Genomic DNA, 18,790 nt, shown 5'->3' with positions numbered 1-18,790 from the left:
GAGACCATTGGGACGATGTATGGGGATTGGGGATACTGGGATACTATAGATTGCAAATCGAAGAGAGGATTGGACCCGAGGCCGAACGAGCTGCAACATTGCACTCCTGCTAACATTAACAACTCCTAGTTTGTTTAGTATTGCCATTTCAAATTGGGTTTCATGGACTTAATCACGAATTTCTATAATCAAATCCGATGACCTTACCCGTTAACAAATCCAAAGCTTCATTTTTGAGCTAAAATTATGATACCATGGTCATTTGATTTGATCATGCAAAAGATGTCTTAAGTATCATCTTCTGCGTCAATAAACTACTTGACAATATTAATGATAATAATTTATATATAATAAAAATATATCATAATCAATAACAAGAATATCATAATAAACTATGATAATAGCCTAATCAATTACAACGAAAAATTAAATATACTCACAGCAATCAACATAAGTGTTAGATTTATCCACGAAGATGTAAGTACAAACATTACACACGGTATTGACACAGGTAACATTATCAGTTCCCTCGTAGGCTGGACACTTTGCAGTGGCACAGAAATCATGCTCACACCTCATGGTCTTGTCGGTGGAGCTGGGGCACATTGGGGACATTCGTGGCACTGAAGGCATGACGTGTGTGTTAACTTGAATAGCTTTTAAATATCTCCGTCTATTATAGCATTTTGCACTATTTGAACGGTGAATCATACACCGTATAGAATGTCCTGTTTACAGGGGGAGGTTATTTTGCAAGGCTATTAATATAACTTGCAGGCTTTTAAATAGCTGCGTTTATGTATCGGTACAAATTCCTTTAAAATGGGTAAACAAGGAATAATTTCAATTCCAATTGCGACAAAGTTTGAACGATTTAACCCAAATGGGTATTTACCACACCTTAACTTAAATAACGTTAAACGCCTTTTCGATTGGTTCTGCGGGGTTGTGTATAACGGTCGGTATCACATTTTGTTCTTTATAGTAATATTTATATAATTTATTATAATGTAATTTTACCAAAACCCATAATCATGGGTAGAGTGGACCGCTGTCAGTGTCTCTCTTTCCCAAACAAAAGGAAATGATATTACTTTGATTGACCGTTCTCAAATGCAAAATGATACCGAGAATGAAATCGGTCGCTCGCTTTTCCCATTCATTCACGGCTTACGAATTGTAATAATTTTTGATTGATTACATCAATCAGATGATGTAAAAATCTCTTTGGGTTGCGTTCGGGTTGATACCTAGTATTTCGGGGTAAGGGTGGTAGTTATTAGTATTACTTATTGAATTAGCTGAAGTTTATTGAATCTTCATTGCCGAGTACATCTGCCTTTGGGTAGTTCTTCTTAATCTATTACAATTGTAAATGAATGGGAAAAGCGAGCGACCGATTTCATTCTCGGTATCATTTTGCATTTGAGAACGGTCAATCAAAGTAATATCATTTCCTTTTGTTTGGGAAAGAGAGACACTGACAGCGGTCCACTCTACCCATGATTATGGGTTTTGGTAAAATATCATCTCTTTTTGATTATAATGTCAGGGTACTTTATAAAGTCGAAATATAAACTGATATCTTCATTAATAAGGAGGAGGTTTCAACGATTTCGAAATTTTTCCTTTAAAAACATTTCCTTGTGTTTAGGGAAGCATATCGGTCGATCACTAACTGAATATGCCACTTAATACTCATTCAAGTTGGCATTAAATTCATATATAATGACATTAAACTGTCGTGGCAAAGCAGAATTTGTTGGAAATCACGAATGAGCAAAATTCTCACCTTTCGCACGTGCAAACTTTGAGCGGACGTTGCGTGCGCATCCAATATTGAATTGCCGTAAATTTTTGCATGTAATTGTTTTATATATAGCTTGATAAGCATGCAAAGTTTCAAAGTATTTCAAGAAGAACTGTTATCACAACGGCACTCTAAAGTTGACAGAAAATGACGAAAACAGCAATTTTCAGTGATTTTAGCGATTTTCTATCAATTTGGGCGTGTCCCCACGTGTGCAACTTTTCGATTTTCAACTTTAAAACTAGCCTAATGCACAATTTATACCTATAGGAAGCAGAACTGAGCTCCACAACCCAAGGCATGGCCCAAAACCAGAGAATACTAAATCGCAAAATTGACGTTTTTATAAAATAATTCTTCAAAAAAACACAAACTTCAATGACGAATATCTTTATGAAGGAGCAAGCTAGAAAAACTTTCCGGTAGATTTTCAGAATGCTTGAACAATTATCTAAGGTGAAAATTTCCTCAGATTTTGAATAAAATTACTCCTTAATGGTTTAAAATTAATTTGAAAAGTTATTATTTTGTCAAAAATCAAGTTTTAAAAACGGTTAACTTGATGACGTCATCAAGGGGTGTTTATGACGTCAAATAATTTGTTTATACAATGTAAACTAAAGTATAAACAATTATTTGCAAGACCTGTGGTCGGAAATGGCTGTATCTTTTATACTTTTGAATCTATGGACACTTAAATACAGGCTACAATTGACTGGCAAAGCGTCTATCCCTGAATATATATATATATTCAGGGATATACATATATATGTATGTATATATCACGACAATCTATCGTAAAACAGGGGTTCTAGAAAACCCATTTCCCGATGCTCCTGAAACCTGAAACTTTTTTTGCAGTCGATTTGATCAACGTCTAGACGCCCTGAAAAATTTCAGATCTCTAACTCAATTTTAACATGGTTTTTAAGGCACCTGAATATGGCGATTTTGGGTTTTTTACCGAATTTCGTATAACAGTGCTGGCGAGTATTTTATGCAAATTTTTAAAAAATCTCAACATAACTATTTTTTATTCCTGTCATCTTTGACATCAAATTAGAATGTTTTGAACTAAAAATAAATCTGCTGAACGACTTCCGATGAGTCTTAATGCCTGAAAAACTCCTGCCGGAGGCGGCGGCCTTCGGCCGCCGCCTCCGGCCGGAGTGCACGCTTCGCGTGCACGAGAGAGGCTTGTAACGTGTACTAAAGGGGGTATAATTGTAAAGGGGGTATAATAGTAAAGGGGGTAAATAGTAAAGGGGGTACATAGTATACCCCCAATAAAGACACCGCTCGTGCTTGCCAGCACTGTGATTTATATAACGTATTACTATAATTTTGGTATTGGAAGACATGGCACGTTTATTGACCATGTCACTACGGTGTTTATTGACCATGTCACTACGGCGGTTTGTATGGAAGAACGGTCTGTACTGTATCAGTTCATTCCACGACATTTTTCAACTCTGAGCTACAACCAAGATCTTAAGATACCTAGAATAGTAAAAATACTCATCATTGAACTATTGAAAAAAATGAAAAACTAAAAACTTACAAATTGCGACGACAATAGTGGATTCAGTTGTTCCAGCAGAATTCTCGGCAGTGCAAACGTATCGTCCATTATCGGCTCCCATTACCAGCTGAAAATACGGAATTGTAAACACAAGGAAATATTATTAAACAATTTATAATAAACCGAAGGAGTTAAAACACAAGGAAATGTTTCGAAAAAGGAAACATAAAGAATATGGTAATTTCAATAAAAGGAATGGTTTGGAATTTATCAAAAAATAAAAATCATTAATTGCTGCTGATCTTAATATAAACCGATTGAAATACTTAAACGATCCTAAAAGTTATTTAGTGGTTCAGGTTTAAATTAGCGGGAGTTCTGGTTGATGTTAAAGAGGGTATTACTCCCTACTTATAAACTTGTTGCGCAAATGGTACCAAATTCTAGAAATGATTCTGTTATTCGGAACCCTCAAAACATCTCGAGCTAGATAATTTGTATGTTTCTAGCTTGTTTGTTGTACCTATTTGTTGTAACTATTGTGAGACTGAAATGATAACTTTTTAATGACCAATCACATTAGTGCAAGGTGTTCACTGTTCATGTTACTTTAGTACGGTTTCAAACACCAGTAGAATTATTTATGAGAAAGCCATCAGCTATATTTTACGGTATAATTCTGATATCATGTTACTCTTATAGCAGCAACTATTATTCGATGTTTTAAACGGTGAGTTAGTAACATTTATCGTTATTTCTATAAGAATATTTGTGGTAAAATTCGAAGTGATATTTGTTATGATATTTGTCGTAATATCATATGATGACTAAACGACCCGTTTAGTATAAGCCTCCAGACATTATATGCCGTAAGTTTTATAGCGCTATAAAATAAATGCAATATCATTTGACCAGAGATATTGCATTTATTCAGGTAATTGCACGTGAGGCTCATTGCGTACCACACTCCCGGGATTTGTGAATTAGTTGACAGCAGTGTGTGATTTGAGTGTCATTCACGTGCAAACGTTAAGCGAGAATAATAGAATAATGATATTATGCGACATTTCGTTTCTTGGAGTAATAACTAATAAGTAGTCGAATTCTATTCTTTTAAACAAAATTACTTTCGTGAATATCGTCAATCGTTAATCGATGATAGGCCACAAAAATGCGAATTTGGCCCATCGCACATCATCTAGATTCTAGAACGACCGCAAATCAGTTTACAGAATTTAATTTCTTTTCAATTCATGCGTTCCTTTACGCTGCTTTCAGGTCGCCAAAGACAAAAAACAAATATGATTCTGAGGAAATGAAAAATATTGTCCTTTAACTCTCATATTTTTGATAGCGACCGTTTAACTCGAAATACGCTGATTAAATAGCCTACGCTGATGTAGTACCCTTGCTATAGACGTATAAAGTTAGTTTCGAATGAACTTGTCCCCCATTCTTAACTTAAATGATGCCGAGAATTCAAGAACACATAATGCGGCAGCTTACGATTGTCCTGTGTTGGTAAGAGAAACTAAACGTATTGCTGCTAACACTGACTTTATTTCAAAAAACGTAATGTGAAATTAGGTGCTAATCGACAGAAATCACAGCTTTCTATTGGTTGTTTCAACGCAAGGTCTCTATGCAACAAAACTTGTGGCGTACTAGAAATGCTTAAAGATAACTCGATTTCTATCTGTTGTATCACGGAAACTTGGCTAAATACTAATGATCGGGCAAAGTTTGCCGAAATCCGTGATTTTGGGTTCGATATTATCAGTGCCCCTCGAAGAGGTAGGGGAGGTGGTGTTGGTTTTCTCTTCAACCCCAAAATGATATCGCCTGTACGCAATGATGTTACTAAATATTCATCTTTTGAAGTACTTGAATGTGTCATTAAAACTGCTGGTGAGATTATCAGGCTATGTGTAGTTTATCGCAGCACTCAGGCCAAAGCGAAATATGATGAAACAAAAATATCTAAGTTTATGGATGACTTTGATGGATACCTGGACAATCTTCTGCTTAAAACTGGATCTCCAATTATTTGTGGTGACTTTAATTTCCATGTTGAAGACCTGAACAATAATGTTGCCCAGAACTTTATTGCTCTTTGTGAGAGCAAAGGCTTCCTTCAGCATGTCGACTCTCCTACTCACATCTCCGGCGGGACACTGGACTTGTTATTTACTCTAGGCTGTGTAAGTGACTCATTGTCTGTAACAGATATGATGGTAGAGACAAGCACTGGAACCAGCTCTGATCACTATCTAGTAAGTTTTCAGGTCCCAGTCACATTCGATCTTCATAAAGCTCGTACATATGAAGAAAAAGATGTCAGAGAGCTAAGCAAAATTGACATCGATAAGTTCAGGGAAGATCTGTTTTGTTCAGAGCTTAACCTTTCTGAATATCAATCCTTAGACGAGACTGTGAACCTTTATCAAAATGTCCTTGAACAGGTGCTAGACAAACATGCCCCACTTATTACGAAACGATTTACTGCTGAAAAGTCTGATTTTTGGGATAATAAATGTCAAATTGCTGTCAGAGAGAGGAGAAGGGCAAAACGAAAAGCCAAAAAGTATCCAGAGAATGGTGAGTTTAAAACTACTCATTTTGAAAAATGTGTTGACGCAGAAATCACTATCAATCGAGCTAGGGATGGCTACTATGATAAACAGCTCAGTTCCTGCAAAGGAGACTCGAAAGGGACCTATAAAGTCATAAATAAACTTTTAGATAAGGAATATGGCTCCAACAAATTGCCAAATGGTGAAGATATCGAAGTGGCTGCCAAACTCAAGACTTTCTTCGATCAAAAAGTAAAGACCATTTACTCTAATATTGAGAAGGAAATTCAAAACACTTCCCTAAACGGTCAAGGTACCAAGGACTCTACTTCGATAGATAATGCAAAGTGTAGACTTAATCAGTTTAAGGAAGTCTCATTATCAGACCTTGAAACCTTAATTAAGAGTCTTCCCAATAAATCAAGCGTACTCGATGTCATACCAATGTGGCTCTTCAAGAAATGCTTACCCGAGCTTCTCCCAATCATCCATTACATCGTGAATGAATCACTAAGAGTCGGAAAGTTTCCATCTGCCCTAAAAGAAGCATCTATTAGGCCTGGACTCAAGAAACCTACCTTAGATGTTGATGAGCTGAAAAACTATCGACCGATTAGCAATCTAACTTATCTGTCCAAAATACTAGAAAAAGTAGTTCATTGCCAATTAAATGAATATGCTGATGTCAACAACCTGTTTTCCCCATATCAATCAGGCTATAGAAAATTCCATAGTTGTGAAACTGCAGTTACCAAAATACATAATGATATTCTAATGATGATTGACAGCAAATCGAATGTTGTGCTTCTACTCTTAGATCTATCAGCTGCTTTCGACACCATAAACCATAACCTCCTTCTTACGAAACTCAAGAATGCGTATGGTATTACAGAACTAGCACTCAGCTGGTTACAATGTTACCTTAATAATCGCACATTCAAGGTTAAAGTAAAAAAAGCCACATCTTCTGAAGGCTATCTGGATATTGGTGTACCTCAAGGATCCATTTTAGGACCACTACTGTTCATATTGTATACCAGAGTCCAGAGATCTTGAAGAAATTGTCACAAAATATGGTTTCTCGATACATTTGTATGCAGATGACACACAGGTGTACTTTACTTTTGATGTTCACAGTTCTAATCCTGATTTAACAGCTGTGAAAAATTGCTTTCTGGAGATAAAGCAATGGATGACAGTTAACTTCCTAAAACTGAATGATGAAAAAACAGAGTTCATTGATATAGGACCATATGTCAGCCCAATCCAGACAATGGATTTAGGAGACCTCTCAATCTGCCCTGTTAGCAAGGCCAAGAACCTGGGATTCCTTTTCGATCACCAAATGAATCTGGACTCTCAAATAAATGCTGTCTCCAAAGTATGTTATTTGAATCAAAGGGACTTAGCAAGAATCGGTTCGAAGCTTTCCCATGACCTAAAAGTTCAGCTAGTTCACTCCAATATCCTCTGTTTCATAGACTACTGCAACTCAGTCTATTATGGACTAACAGAAAAGAATCTTCATAAGCTACAAAAGATACAGAACAATGCTGCTAGATTTATCTTTGGTCTTTACGGAAAAAAGATACGTGAACCTATCATGCCTTACCTCAAAAAGCTCCACTTTCTGCCTGTTCGGTTCAGAATTAAGTTCAAAATATCACTTTTGGTCTTCAAGTGTCTTAATAACATAGCCCCTCAGTACTTACAAGGACACGTCAATCTAAGGGAAGTACGAAGACAAAGTTCCAGACTAGACGATGACTTTTATTTGTTGAAAGTTCCTCCTGCTCCTCATTTCAGACGAACAGATGCTGCATTTATGTTTTGTGGACCAAAAATTTGGAATGAACTACCCTACTCAGTGAGATCATTATCATCTGTAGAATGTTTTAAAAATGCCCTAAAGACGTTTTATTTCCAACTAGCTTTTGATAATATTTCTAATATTTGTCCATAATGTCTGAACTGATATGAAAGTGCATAATTTTGGTAACTTCATACAAATATTTATTCATAAAATCTGAACTGTTTAAAAAGTCCATAATCTTGCTATTTCAACACTAAGTCTCGCTTGAATGACTTTAATGTACATCTTTGTTGGGTATATTTTAATGTCGAAGCGTGTAATAAATGTTAGAATTTATTTATTTATTATTATTAAAGTTTTACAGGTTTTTGAATGGTATTTGTTAAAGAAGTAGTAGGAATTATAGGACGATTGTCTTAAATAAGTGATGATAACGCTTAAATGTCATTATAATCTATTATGTTAGATTTGATATTATTTAATTTATTCTATTCTAGATGTTTAAGATTTTAAAGATACATTGATTGAACCGTGATATTTTTTTTCAAATTTACAGTTATTACTGTTAGCAATAAAAGAGCGCCTTTGCACAGGTGGTCCTTTAAGCTATACTAAAGCCCCTGGATTTTTCAGATGTTACAATAAGTTATATAAAACTTACTGTATAGTTATATCTACTACCTACTTATATGGCCAGTTGGTAGATCACCGACCGGCTATAAGCCGGCTACTAACCGGCTATAAGCCGGCTTATAGCCGGCTACAATTTTTATAGCCGGCTATAAGCCGGCTTATAGCCGGTTAGTAGCCGCTTACATTTGTTGTTGAGCGACGGCTATTAGCCGGTTATAAGCCTGCTATTAGCCGTTTTGGTATTAAAAGTGGCTATAAGCCGGTAATAAGATATTAACTCAACTACATCGTACTGAACGATAGTCAGGAGCCGGCTATAAGAAATTCAATGAAAACGGCTATTAGCCGGTTATAAGCCGGCTATTAGCCGTTTAGGTATCGAAAGTGGTTATAAGCCGGTTATAAGATATTAACTCAACTACATCGTACTGAACGATAGTCAGGAGCCGGCTATAAGAAATTCAGTGAAAACGGCTATTAGCCGGTTATAAGCCGGCTATTAGCCGTTTAGGTATCGAAAGTGGTTATAAGCCGGCTATAAGCCGGCTATAAGCCGGTTATAAGATATCAACTCAGTTCAGTACGATGAAGTTAAGTTAATATCTTATAGCCGGCTTATAGCCGGCTTATAACCACTTTCGATACCTAAACGGCTAATAGCCGGCTTATAACCGGCTAATAGCCGTTTTCACTGAATTTCTTATAGCCGATACCTAAACGGCTAATAGCCGGCTTATAACCGGCTAATAGCCGTCGCTCAACAACAAATGTAAGCGGCTACTAACCGGCTATAAGCCGGCTTATAGCCGGCTATAAAAATTGTAGCCGGCTGTAAGCCGGTTTATAGCCGGCTTATAACCGGCTTATAGCCGGTCGGTGATCTACCAATTTCCCACTTATATATATAATATAAGTTATTGAAGATATATATATATATAACATATATCAAAGTTTATAGCAGTATATTCATCTGACAAGAAGCTAAAGGTTTTACCTGTCTGATGACGAGCGTGTTGTTTCCTCTGATTGAATGTTTGCGGATTTCTTCAACAGGAGTTCCATCTGAAATTGTTGCCATAGTTATTATTACCATTGATACCAATTAAAATACAGTCCTTAAGATGGGTTGTCACGTGTCATGATTCATGCTCACAGAATCGTACCATCAAATCCTATGACATTAACATACTTGTAACGCCTGCTCACCAAAACTCGCCTTTAAATTGAAATCAAAACATTTTTGGGTAATATAATAATATGATATATAATATATATAACCGCTGAACCAGGCCCCCTAGCCCCCCCCCCCCCTGGCTACGTGCCTGCGCTGAAGGTTCAATAGAAAACCAGCATGAGAATATAATTTTGCGTCAAATGGATATTAAAAATAGAGCTAGAAATTCTATGGCTAGTTTTTAGCCAATGACAACCAAAATAATCTTAAGATGAATAATTTATTTAGCACAGGGTGGCCTATTTGGGTATAATTTAGCTTTCTTAGGCCAATACTTATAAATACTATCACTATAATACTTCAACTTATTATTATAAATACTTCAACTCCGATTTATTTAATATTTATTGAGGTTATGATATTCTTATAGTAATGCAGAGTTTATTTCAAGGAGGTAAGATTGTTGGTTTATGGGTTGTCAATAACTGCTTCCTCCAATTAATGCCAAAATTGAAAATTCAATTAGACTCCAGTCTTAATGAATTCGGCTGGAAAGCGCTGAATTTTCCCAATTTAGATCGAACCCGCCGCTGGAGGGATTTATCATTAATTAAATAGATTGTTGGTTCGGATTTCGGAAGCTGTAATAAAGTAATAAGGTTGTCTGGTAACGTTATGCAGCTGTCAATAATCTGTTAATGGTCGCCTGGCCTGGGGAGCATGAGTAACGATTTATACTGTATTTAATAAATCTTCACTTCCAGTACCAACTTGCAAGTCGATTTGCTGATAGGCTACCAAATTATAGTTTACTTATATAACTGAATTCAAGTGGTCATAACTGCACTGCACTGCGTCAAGCCAAAAACCGTTTTTCGGCCATATTTCCGAAACGAAGCATTTTAAGGTATATGTTGCTTCATAAGTTGTATATAAATGTGGCTATTAGGCACATTTTGGTGTATCGGAATAGTCTTTAAGACCATCCTGGGCTGAAATACAAAAATTCGAGTGACCCGCGAAACCCTGAAAAAGGGCGTGGCCCGTATATGGGTGTTCCCGCCAAAATAAAAATTGCCACCTATAAAAATCCTTTAGTTTAGGCTTCCAACTAGTGATTCTTGAAGTCAAATTGCTTTTACTAAACTAATCCCACGCCATTACATACCCTCCCTAACTAGATGGCCAGGTCGGGTAGATGGGTTATTACGCTAGAAAGTCGCGTTAGTTCATAAATTCTAACACTCTTGAGTATTCGTGACTTAAGTTGGATTCAGTAAGATCTGAGGTGATTTATTTAATTCTGCGCAGTCTTTATTAATATGACGTCTCAGATCAGTAACAATTTATCTACAAAATGCTATTTTACTGACTGAAAGACAACTCTAGAGTGGTTAAATAACTGCAGGTTGAATGTTTAGTGTAAGGGTAGAAGATTAATATTGCTTCTGAATGTCGTTAACATTTCATCCCCTGATTGCGTTTATGATTGTTCTGTAAGATCTCCCAGGAAATTCATTATTATTCTATCCCGGCTGATTATTCTATCCCGGAGGTGTTTATAACTTATAAGTACTAGCAGGAATTCCCGTCTAACCCTATAGTGGTGTCAAGACTCAATAGACTAAAATAATAATTATTATATTTAGTTCGCGATTTTTACACCACTTGGGGGTCCAAATTTTGGGCACTACAATTCTTATTCTTTGGCAAATATTTTTTTTCCATGCTGATTTAAAGGCCATTAAAGCATTTGAACCAGTCAAAAAGGTTTAAGTTATCATGCCGCGGTGTCAGTAAAATGGTTCGGATATATAAACATGTTATATATATATATCGTCTCGCTTTATATATAGTAAGATAACGCACTTTGCTACATAGACTATAGTAGCGCGGACATGGGTGACCTCGTTATAACGCTTTTTTTGGGCAAATTGTTTCCTCCCTCATTAACCGTATATATGAGAGGGAAAAAATAGAACATAATTCAAAAGCTTTTCGAGCATAAGTGAGCATCAAGTGGACGTAACCTTTGCACCAAACACAGAACACTGACCTTAAAGCGTGTTACGCTGCAGTATTTCTCAGTAATGCACCAGCACGTGGTATGTGATATTGCACGTGGTATGTGATAATGCACGTGGTATGTGATAATGCACAGCGCTCAGCACATGTGGCACGTGGGCGCCTCTGATCTAACCTCAAATCTCGCTATATCGCCGGCACCTCAATATGACGCCCTTTTTGTTCTAAATTATTTTCTCCCTCGAGATACGCGTTAAAGCGAGGTATTATAATAGTATAAACTGTACAGGGTATTACAAAGTTACAGGAATCGACTCAATTCTTTCAAATTTCGTCACCTGCTGCTGAAAAGTCCTGAGATGAATTTTCCTGCCTGTATTTATACCGTAGTTCTTCGAAAGTGCCCTCCTAGCAGCAGTCCAACTACTTCCGTTGACATAAGTCATTAAATAGAAAAGCTTGGCCATGTCTACTCTCATCTCGTCTGATATGCCAGATTTTAATATTTTTGGAAGAATGCAAATTTGCGAAAAATGAGTTTTGAAACGATTTTGTGAGAGAAACTAAAATGTAAGGCATAACCAGCATTTTAAAACCGAATGCATCTAATTTTGGTCCTTCATAAATTAAAAAATTGAAATTTTAGACACGAGTCTTGAAACACCCTGTATATTAGGAACGAAACAGCCTAGCATCAAATGTCGAACGCCTAGCTAATCGGTACTAATATGACATCTCTGAACATATAAATAATGGAAATGCTAGTTTCCCCGAGCCTGTAGTTATTTGTTTAATCGCCGCTAATGCTATTTCCTGTGGTAAATACTTATGTGCCTCAACTCTCGAGCGATTCAGGCTGCAGTAACTGCAGTAAAATTAGATGCATTCGGTTTTAAAATGCTGGTTATGCCTTACATTTTAGTTTCTCTCACAAAATCGTTTCAAAACTCATTTTTCGCGAATTTGCATTCTTCCAAAAATATTAAAATCTGGCATATCAGCCGAGATGAGAGTAGACATGGCCAAGCTTTTCTATTTAATGACTTATGTCAACGGAAGTAGTTGGACTGCTGCTAGGAGGGCACTTTCGAAGAACTACGGTATAAATACAGGCAGGAAAATTCATCTCAGGACTTTTCAGCAGCAGGTGACGAAATTTGAAAGAATTGAGTCGATTCTTGTAACTTTGTAATACCCTGTACAGTTTATACTATTATAATACCTCGCTTTAACGCGTATCTCGAGGGAGAAAATAATTTAGAACAAAAAGGGCGTCATATTGAGGTGCCGGCGATATAGCGAGATTTGAGGTTAGATCAGAGGCGCCCACGTGCCACATGTGCTGAGCGCTGTGCATTATCACATACCACGTGCATTATCACATACCACGTGCAATATCACATACCACGTGCTGGTGCATTACTGAGAAATACTGCAGCGTAACACGCTTTAAGGTCAGTGTTCTGTGTTTGGTGCAAAGGTTGCGTCCACTTGATGCTCACTTATGCTCGAAAAGCTTTTGAATTATGTTCTATTTTTTCTCTCTCATATATACGGTTAATGAGGGAGGAAACAATTTGCCCAAAAAAAGCGTTATAACGAGGTCACCCATGTCCGCGCTACTATAGTCTATGTAGCAAAGTGCGTTATCTTACTATATATAAAGCGAGACGATATATATATATAACATGTTTATATATCCGAACCATTTTACTGACACCGCGGCATGATAACTTAAACCTTTTTGACTGGTTCAAATGCTTTAATGGCCTTTAAATCAGCATGGAAAAAAAATATTTGCCAAAGAATAAGAATTGTAGTGCCCAAAATTTGGACCCCCAAGTGGTGTAAAAATCGCGAACTAAATATAATAATTATTATTTTAGTCTATTGAGTCTTGACACCACTATAGGGTTAGACGGGAATTCCTGCTAGTACTTATAAGTTATAAACACCTCCGGGATAGAATAATCAGCCGGGATAGAATAATAATGAATTTCCTGGGAGATCTTACAGAACAATCATAAACGCAATCAGGGGATGAAATGTTAACGACATTCAGAAGCAATATTAACCTTCTACCCTTACACTAAACATTCAACCTGCAGCCATTTAACCACTCTAGAGTTGTCTTTCAGTCAGTAAAATAGCATTTTGTAGATAAATTGTTACTGATCTGAGACGTCATATTAATAAAGACTGCGCAGAATTAAATAAATCACCTCAGATCTTACTGAATCCAACTTAAGTCACGAATACTCAAGAGTGTTAGAATTTATGAACTAACGCGACTTTCTAGCGTAATAACCCATCTACCCGACCTGGACATCCATTATTTTTGACTGCCTACTATTATAGGTGTCTGCAGACTCGTTGTCGCGGCAGATAAATCGCGAGTTCATGTTACAATAGTAATAATAATCACGATATGCATTTTGTGTTTGTTTCTCCCGTTTTTCTTTTCTTGCGTTGCCAGCCCTGTCTCTTGTAAAAATAACCACTTTTGTAGATACACACAGTCTCTACGCCTTTATCCTCTGGTCCCTAGGGTCAGCTGACTCCGGGCCAGAGGAAAATTACCAATTGCCAAGGTTTGATGCCTAGTCAGTCGAGACCTCTTATTGAGACCCGATATAATAATCACGTACTATTTAGATTTTATCTCTTGACATTATATATTACTGAAGTACTGATGTTGAAACTTAAAGTGGTGATCACCATATATAATGTTATGAGTGGTGGATACTAATAATACCATACCTTATTTACAGTGCAGCACGATTTAATGTAAGGAAACTAAAGGGCTGCTATAGTCAACCCCTCCTATAAAAGTCGGAACTCAGACCCAAATTATTCCTTCTTGGAAGTTCAGTCATTTATGTAGACATGTTGTACGAGGACTTCTTTGTTCTACGCAACTTAATTTCATTCTGTACAAGAACTCTGATCGCGATTCAAGAGTATTAAATACTTTGAGAGATCGTTACGTCTACGTCTTAGACAATATGGATCTCGTAATTTTCCTAGTTGATAGTACTTTCAGGTTTATGATTGGTTTTTTCAAATACTTGTATAAAATAGGGGCTTAAATATTTGGATAAAATATTGAGAGATGAAATGTCCCGGAATTCGAACCATTTAAAAAAAAGGCCCAGTCGGGCGATCGATTTCAATAATGCTCGAAAGGTGTCTGTTGATTTATTAATTACGAATTTCTTTCACTCAGAATTATATTTCGATGGGATATTATGTATTCGGTCGATTCTGACATAAACGTTTTACCATTACAATAATATGCTTGAATAATGAATTTTTGCGAGAAGGTGTCTCTCCCACAATAAAAAAGTCAGAGTTCCATGGCTCAATGAGTTTCTTTTTTAGCATAATGCACGTGCCATTTATTCCAGTTTTGGGCGTATAACCGTCAGTCAAGATTTACGATATGCGTTACAGGTACCTATGTAATACTAATTGAACGCTCCTTAGAATTCATTAATCTGTTGCAATCGTGGGCATATTTTACAGTTATGAACTTGACAAGTAATGTTCATAGTTCTACTTCCACCTGACTGCACTAAAAACTGTAAACATTCCCCGCTGAATTTGGTTCCTGAATTCTGAACTGGGTACTGAGTACTTAAAAGCTCGACGACACCAATCATTAATACTCTGTAGAATAAACAGTATGAACTTACTCTGGAAAAAAAATTAAGTAAATTTATGAAAATTACAAGCAAATTCCCGGACTTAATTCTGTTGCGTGCAGTTCATATTTAGTGGTTCTAGAGTTAGATTATATTTGATTTTAATACGAACAACGCTATAATTATAAATTCTGATTTGGTTAGATACCAGAGGCATTATGTTTTCTAAGATTTTCTTCAAAAGTTAATAACGAAAGGTTTGCTCACCGTCCAGTGTCCATTTGACGGTTGGGATAGGGTAACCAGTAGCCTCACACGGTATCACTGCGTCCTCTCCCTCGGGGGTAAGAGATACCAGCTGAGTGTTTGTAATCTCCGGGGCTGTGGGGTTAAAGAGGGTTAGTTTGAGTTTTGTCAGTTTGTAATCTCCGGGGCTGTGGGGTTAAAGAGGGTTAGTTTGTGTTTTGTCACTGTTTGTAATCTCCGGGGCTGTGGGGTTAAAGAGGGTTAGTTTGTGTTTTGTCACTGTTTGTAATCTCCGGGGCTGTGGGGTTAAAGAGGGTTAGTTTGTGTTTTGTCACTGTTTGTAATCTCCGGGGCTGTGGGGTTAAAGAGGGTTAGTTTGTGTTTTGTCACTGTTTGTAATCTCCGGGGCTGTGGGGTTAAAGAGGGTTAGTTTGTGTTTTGTCACTGTTTGTAATCTCCGGGGCTGTGGGGTTAAAGAGGGTTAGTTTGTGTTTTGTCACTGTTTGTAATCTCCGGGGCTGTGGGGTTAAAGAGGGTTAGTTTGTGTTTTGTCACTGTTTGTAATCTCCGGGGCTGTGGGGTTAAAGAGGGTTAGTTTGTGTTTTGTCACTGTTTGTAATCTCCGGGGCTGTGGGGTTAAAGAGGGTTAGTTTGTGTTTTGTCACTGTTTGTAATCTCCGGGGCTGTGGGGTTAAAGAGGGTTAGTTTGTGTTTTGTCACTGTTTGTAATCTCCGGGGCTGTGGGGTTAAAGAGGGTTAGTTTGTGTTTTGTCACTGTTTGTAATCTCCGGGGCTGTGGGGTTAAAGAGGGTTAGTTTGTGTTTTGTCACTGTTTGTAATCTCCGGGGCTGTGGGGTTAAAGAGGGTTAGTTTGTGTTTTGTCACTGTTTGTAATCTCCGGGGCTGTGGGGTTAAAGAGGGTTAGTTTGTGTTGCGTCACTGTTTGTAATCTCCGGGGCTGTGGGGTTAAAGAGGGTTAGTTTGTGTTTTGTCACTGTTTGTAATCTCCGGGGCTGTGGGGTTAAAGAGGGTTAGTTTGTGTTTTGTCACTGTTTGTAATCTCCGGGGCTGTGGGGTTAAAGAGGGTTAGTTTGTGTATTGTCACTGTTTGTAATCTCCGGGGCTGTGGGGTTAAAGAGGGTTAGTTTGTGTTTTGTCACTGTTTGTAATCTCCGGGGCTGTGGGGTTAAAGAGGGTTAGTTTGTGTTTTGTCACTGTTTGTAATCTCCGGGGCTGTGGGGTTAAAGAGGGTTAGTTTGTGTTTTGTCACTGTTTGTAATCTCCGGGGCTGTGGGGTTAAAGAGGGTTAGTTTGTGTTTTGTCACTGTTTGTAATCTCCGGGGCTGTGGGGTTAAAGAGGGTTAGTTTGTATTTTGTCACTGTTTGTAATCTCCGGGGCTGTGGGGTTAAAGAGGGTTAGTTTGTGTTTTGTCACTGTTTGTAATCTCCGGGGCTGTGGGGTTAAAGAGGGTTAGTTTGTGTTTTGTCACTGTTTGTAATCTCCGGGGCTGTGGGGTTAAAGAGGGTTAGTTTGTGTATTGTCACTGTTTGTAATCTCCGGGGCTGTGGGGTTAAAGAGGGTTAGTTTGTCCCTGTAATAACTTGATATAACTTAAAACTGTAAATAATTGCTTCAGTTTATACTTATAGCTTTATCGTTCTATTGTATTACTCGTAAGATTAAGATTCGCGGAAATTTGTAAATTGACTGTAATATAATAACTTATTTATTATATAACTGCTTTTATAATACGCTATGTTTAGACGATAAGGTTACGTTAATGATGAATTATATTGCGTTTTTGTTAATATTCGTATTATTTTTTGATATTTCCTATAATCTGTTACCATTTATCATTAACTTACATTAACTTTAAAATCTATATTATTTACTATATTGATGATTTTCATTTTAAAAGTATATTAAATTACAATTTTAATGGCACGGTCCGATATTTAAATCCAGACTATTGGAAGTGGATTAGTGGAATATCCAAAGCTTAACATGTTTTGAAGGAGGTCGATATTGGACTTAGGTGTCTCAGTCTACGTAGGCACACGAAGTCCTGTAGAAAACAATGCTGGATTACTCCTTTATAATATATACTATAACTTCTGACTCCGTTGAGCTTAAAGTATGTTCTAGGTATCATAACAAAAATTGTGCTATTTCCAAGAATTGTTTGTTCGGAACGGATAAAAAATGTATTTCTTGTTTGCTTGACTTCTGAGAGTTGAGACCATCAGCAAATGTCGATGATTCATGGCACCGTTGAACTCATTAAAGTAATAAGTAATTTATTTGTTTAATAAAACACTGTCAATTGACAGCATTATTGCTATCAAACTTGAAATATTTTAATTTAAAAGCAACAGTTAATCGAGAGATTGTCTGGGGCATTCCAATTTCACAATGATCTCTGATAATATTTTCATAACAAAGATATTTTCATAATAAGAAATTGCTCGTCTTTGTTGCCACGAAAACTTATTTTGAAAGGTTATTACAACTCAAATCCTGTTAGAGTTTCACTTTGTTACACTGCGCTTGGGTCTGTTTCAGATTTTATCGAATTTATTTTCTGGAGTCGACTCACAGTGAGACGCAGAACACTTGGGATTATTATATTATATACATTATATATTGTATTATATTGGAATTACCCATTTCCAAATTCCAAGTATTCTGCTTTTAAGCTTTTCACTGACACCAGAAAACATATTATGTTATATAATATATATTACATCTATTAATATTATTATTTTATATTATTCAGATCCTAGTTCTCACCGCGGTAAATACGTTAAAGGTCCTTTTAGTTCAAGAAACTTACGGATTATAACAACCCAAAAGATGCTTCTAGAAATTTTCATTTAGTATGTTTCCCAATGTCTGCACCTCCAACATACGATGACAGTCGCATTAATCAGAGTTGAACGCGTGTTCTTGACTCTTGCTTTGTTAATAAATCGAGGCCCGACTGAATTTGTTGCACAGTAGTGTCTTGATAAATGATTTGATTGGCATGATACTCTACGTTGGCGTAGAACTTCCTGTCAGCCTGCTTGCAGAATGCTACGGTCACGTGACTGTCTGATCAATATGTCACGTGTTCTCCTTGGTAATTTCATGTTTAATTCCGTGATTTAAGTCTCACTCCAAGGCGGAGGATACAGATTTGAGTACAGCTGTACTTATTGCGTACAAACAGTTTCTTACACTGACATGCCTATCTGCATTTTTTCCGTATTCTCAGATTATATCATTAGAAGCTGCATTCTGCTAATGAGTCTGCTAATCAGTCTGCTAACGAGTCTGCTAATTAGTCTGCTAATGAGTCTAATAATTA

At 36.9% G+C, this 18,790-nt stretch overlaps 1 protein-coding gene across 1 annotated transcript in view; it reads right to left on the bottom strand.

Moving 5' to 3' along the window:
- Positions 1-18,790, bottom strand: part of LOC134822317 (uncharacterized) — a 142,053-nt gene that overhangs the window by 1,766 nt on the left and 121,497 nt on the right. Inside the window, exons 13-16 of the mRNA XM_063833307.1 lie at positions 15,462-15,575; positions 9,346-9,413; positions 3,372-3,459; positions 441-623 (exon numbers count right to left, since the gene is read on the bottom strand). Coding sequence (XP_063689377.1) covers positions 441-623; positions 3,372-3,459; positions 9,346-9,413; positions 15,462-15,575 — 453 coding nt within the window. The remainder of the gene's footprint in view (positions 1-440; positions 624-3,371; positions 3,460-9,345; positions 9,414-15,461; positions 15,576-18,790) is intronic.

Source organism: Bolinopsis microptera, chromosome 10 (genome assembly GCF_026151205.1).
Source record: "Bolinopsis microptera isolate Bmic1 chromosome 10, MBARI_Bmic_1.0, whole genome shotgun sequence".
In the NCBI taxonomy this organism is placed as follows: Eukaryota; Metazoa; Ctenophora; class Tentaculata; order Lobata; family Bolinopsidae; genus Bolinopsis; species Bolinopsis microptera.
Note: the sequence above shows the minus strand (reverse complement) of the source record. Positions and strands in the feature narration are given on the sequence as shown.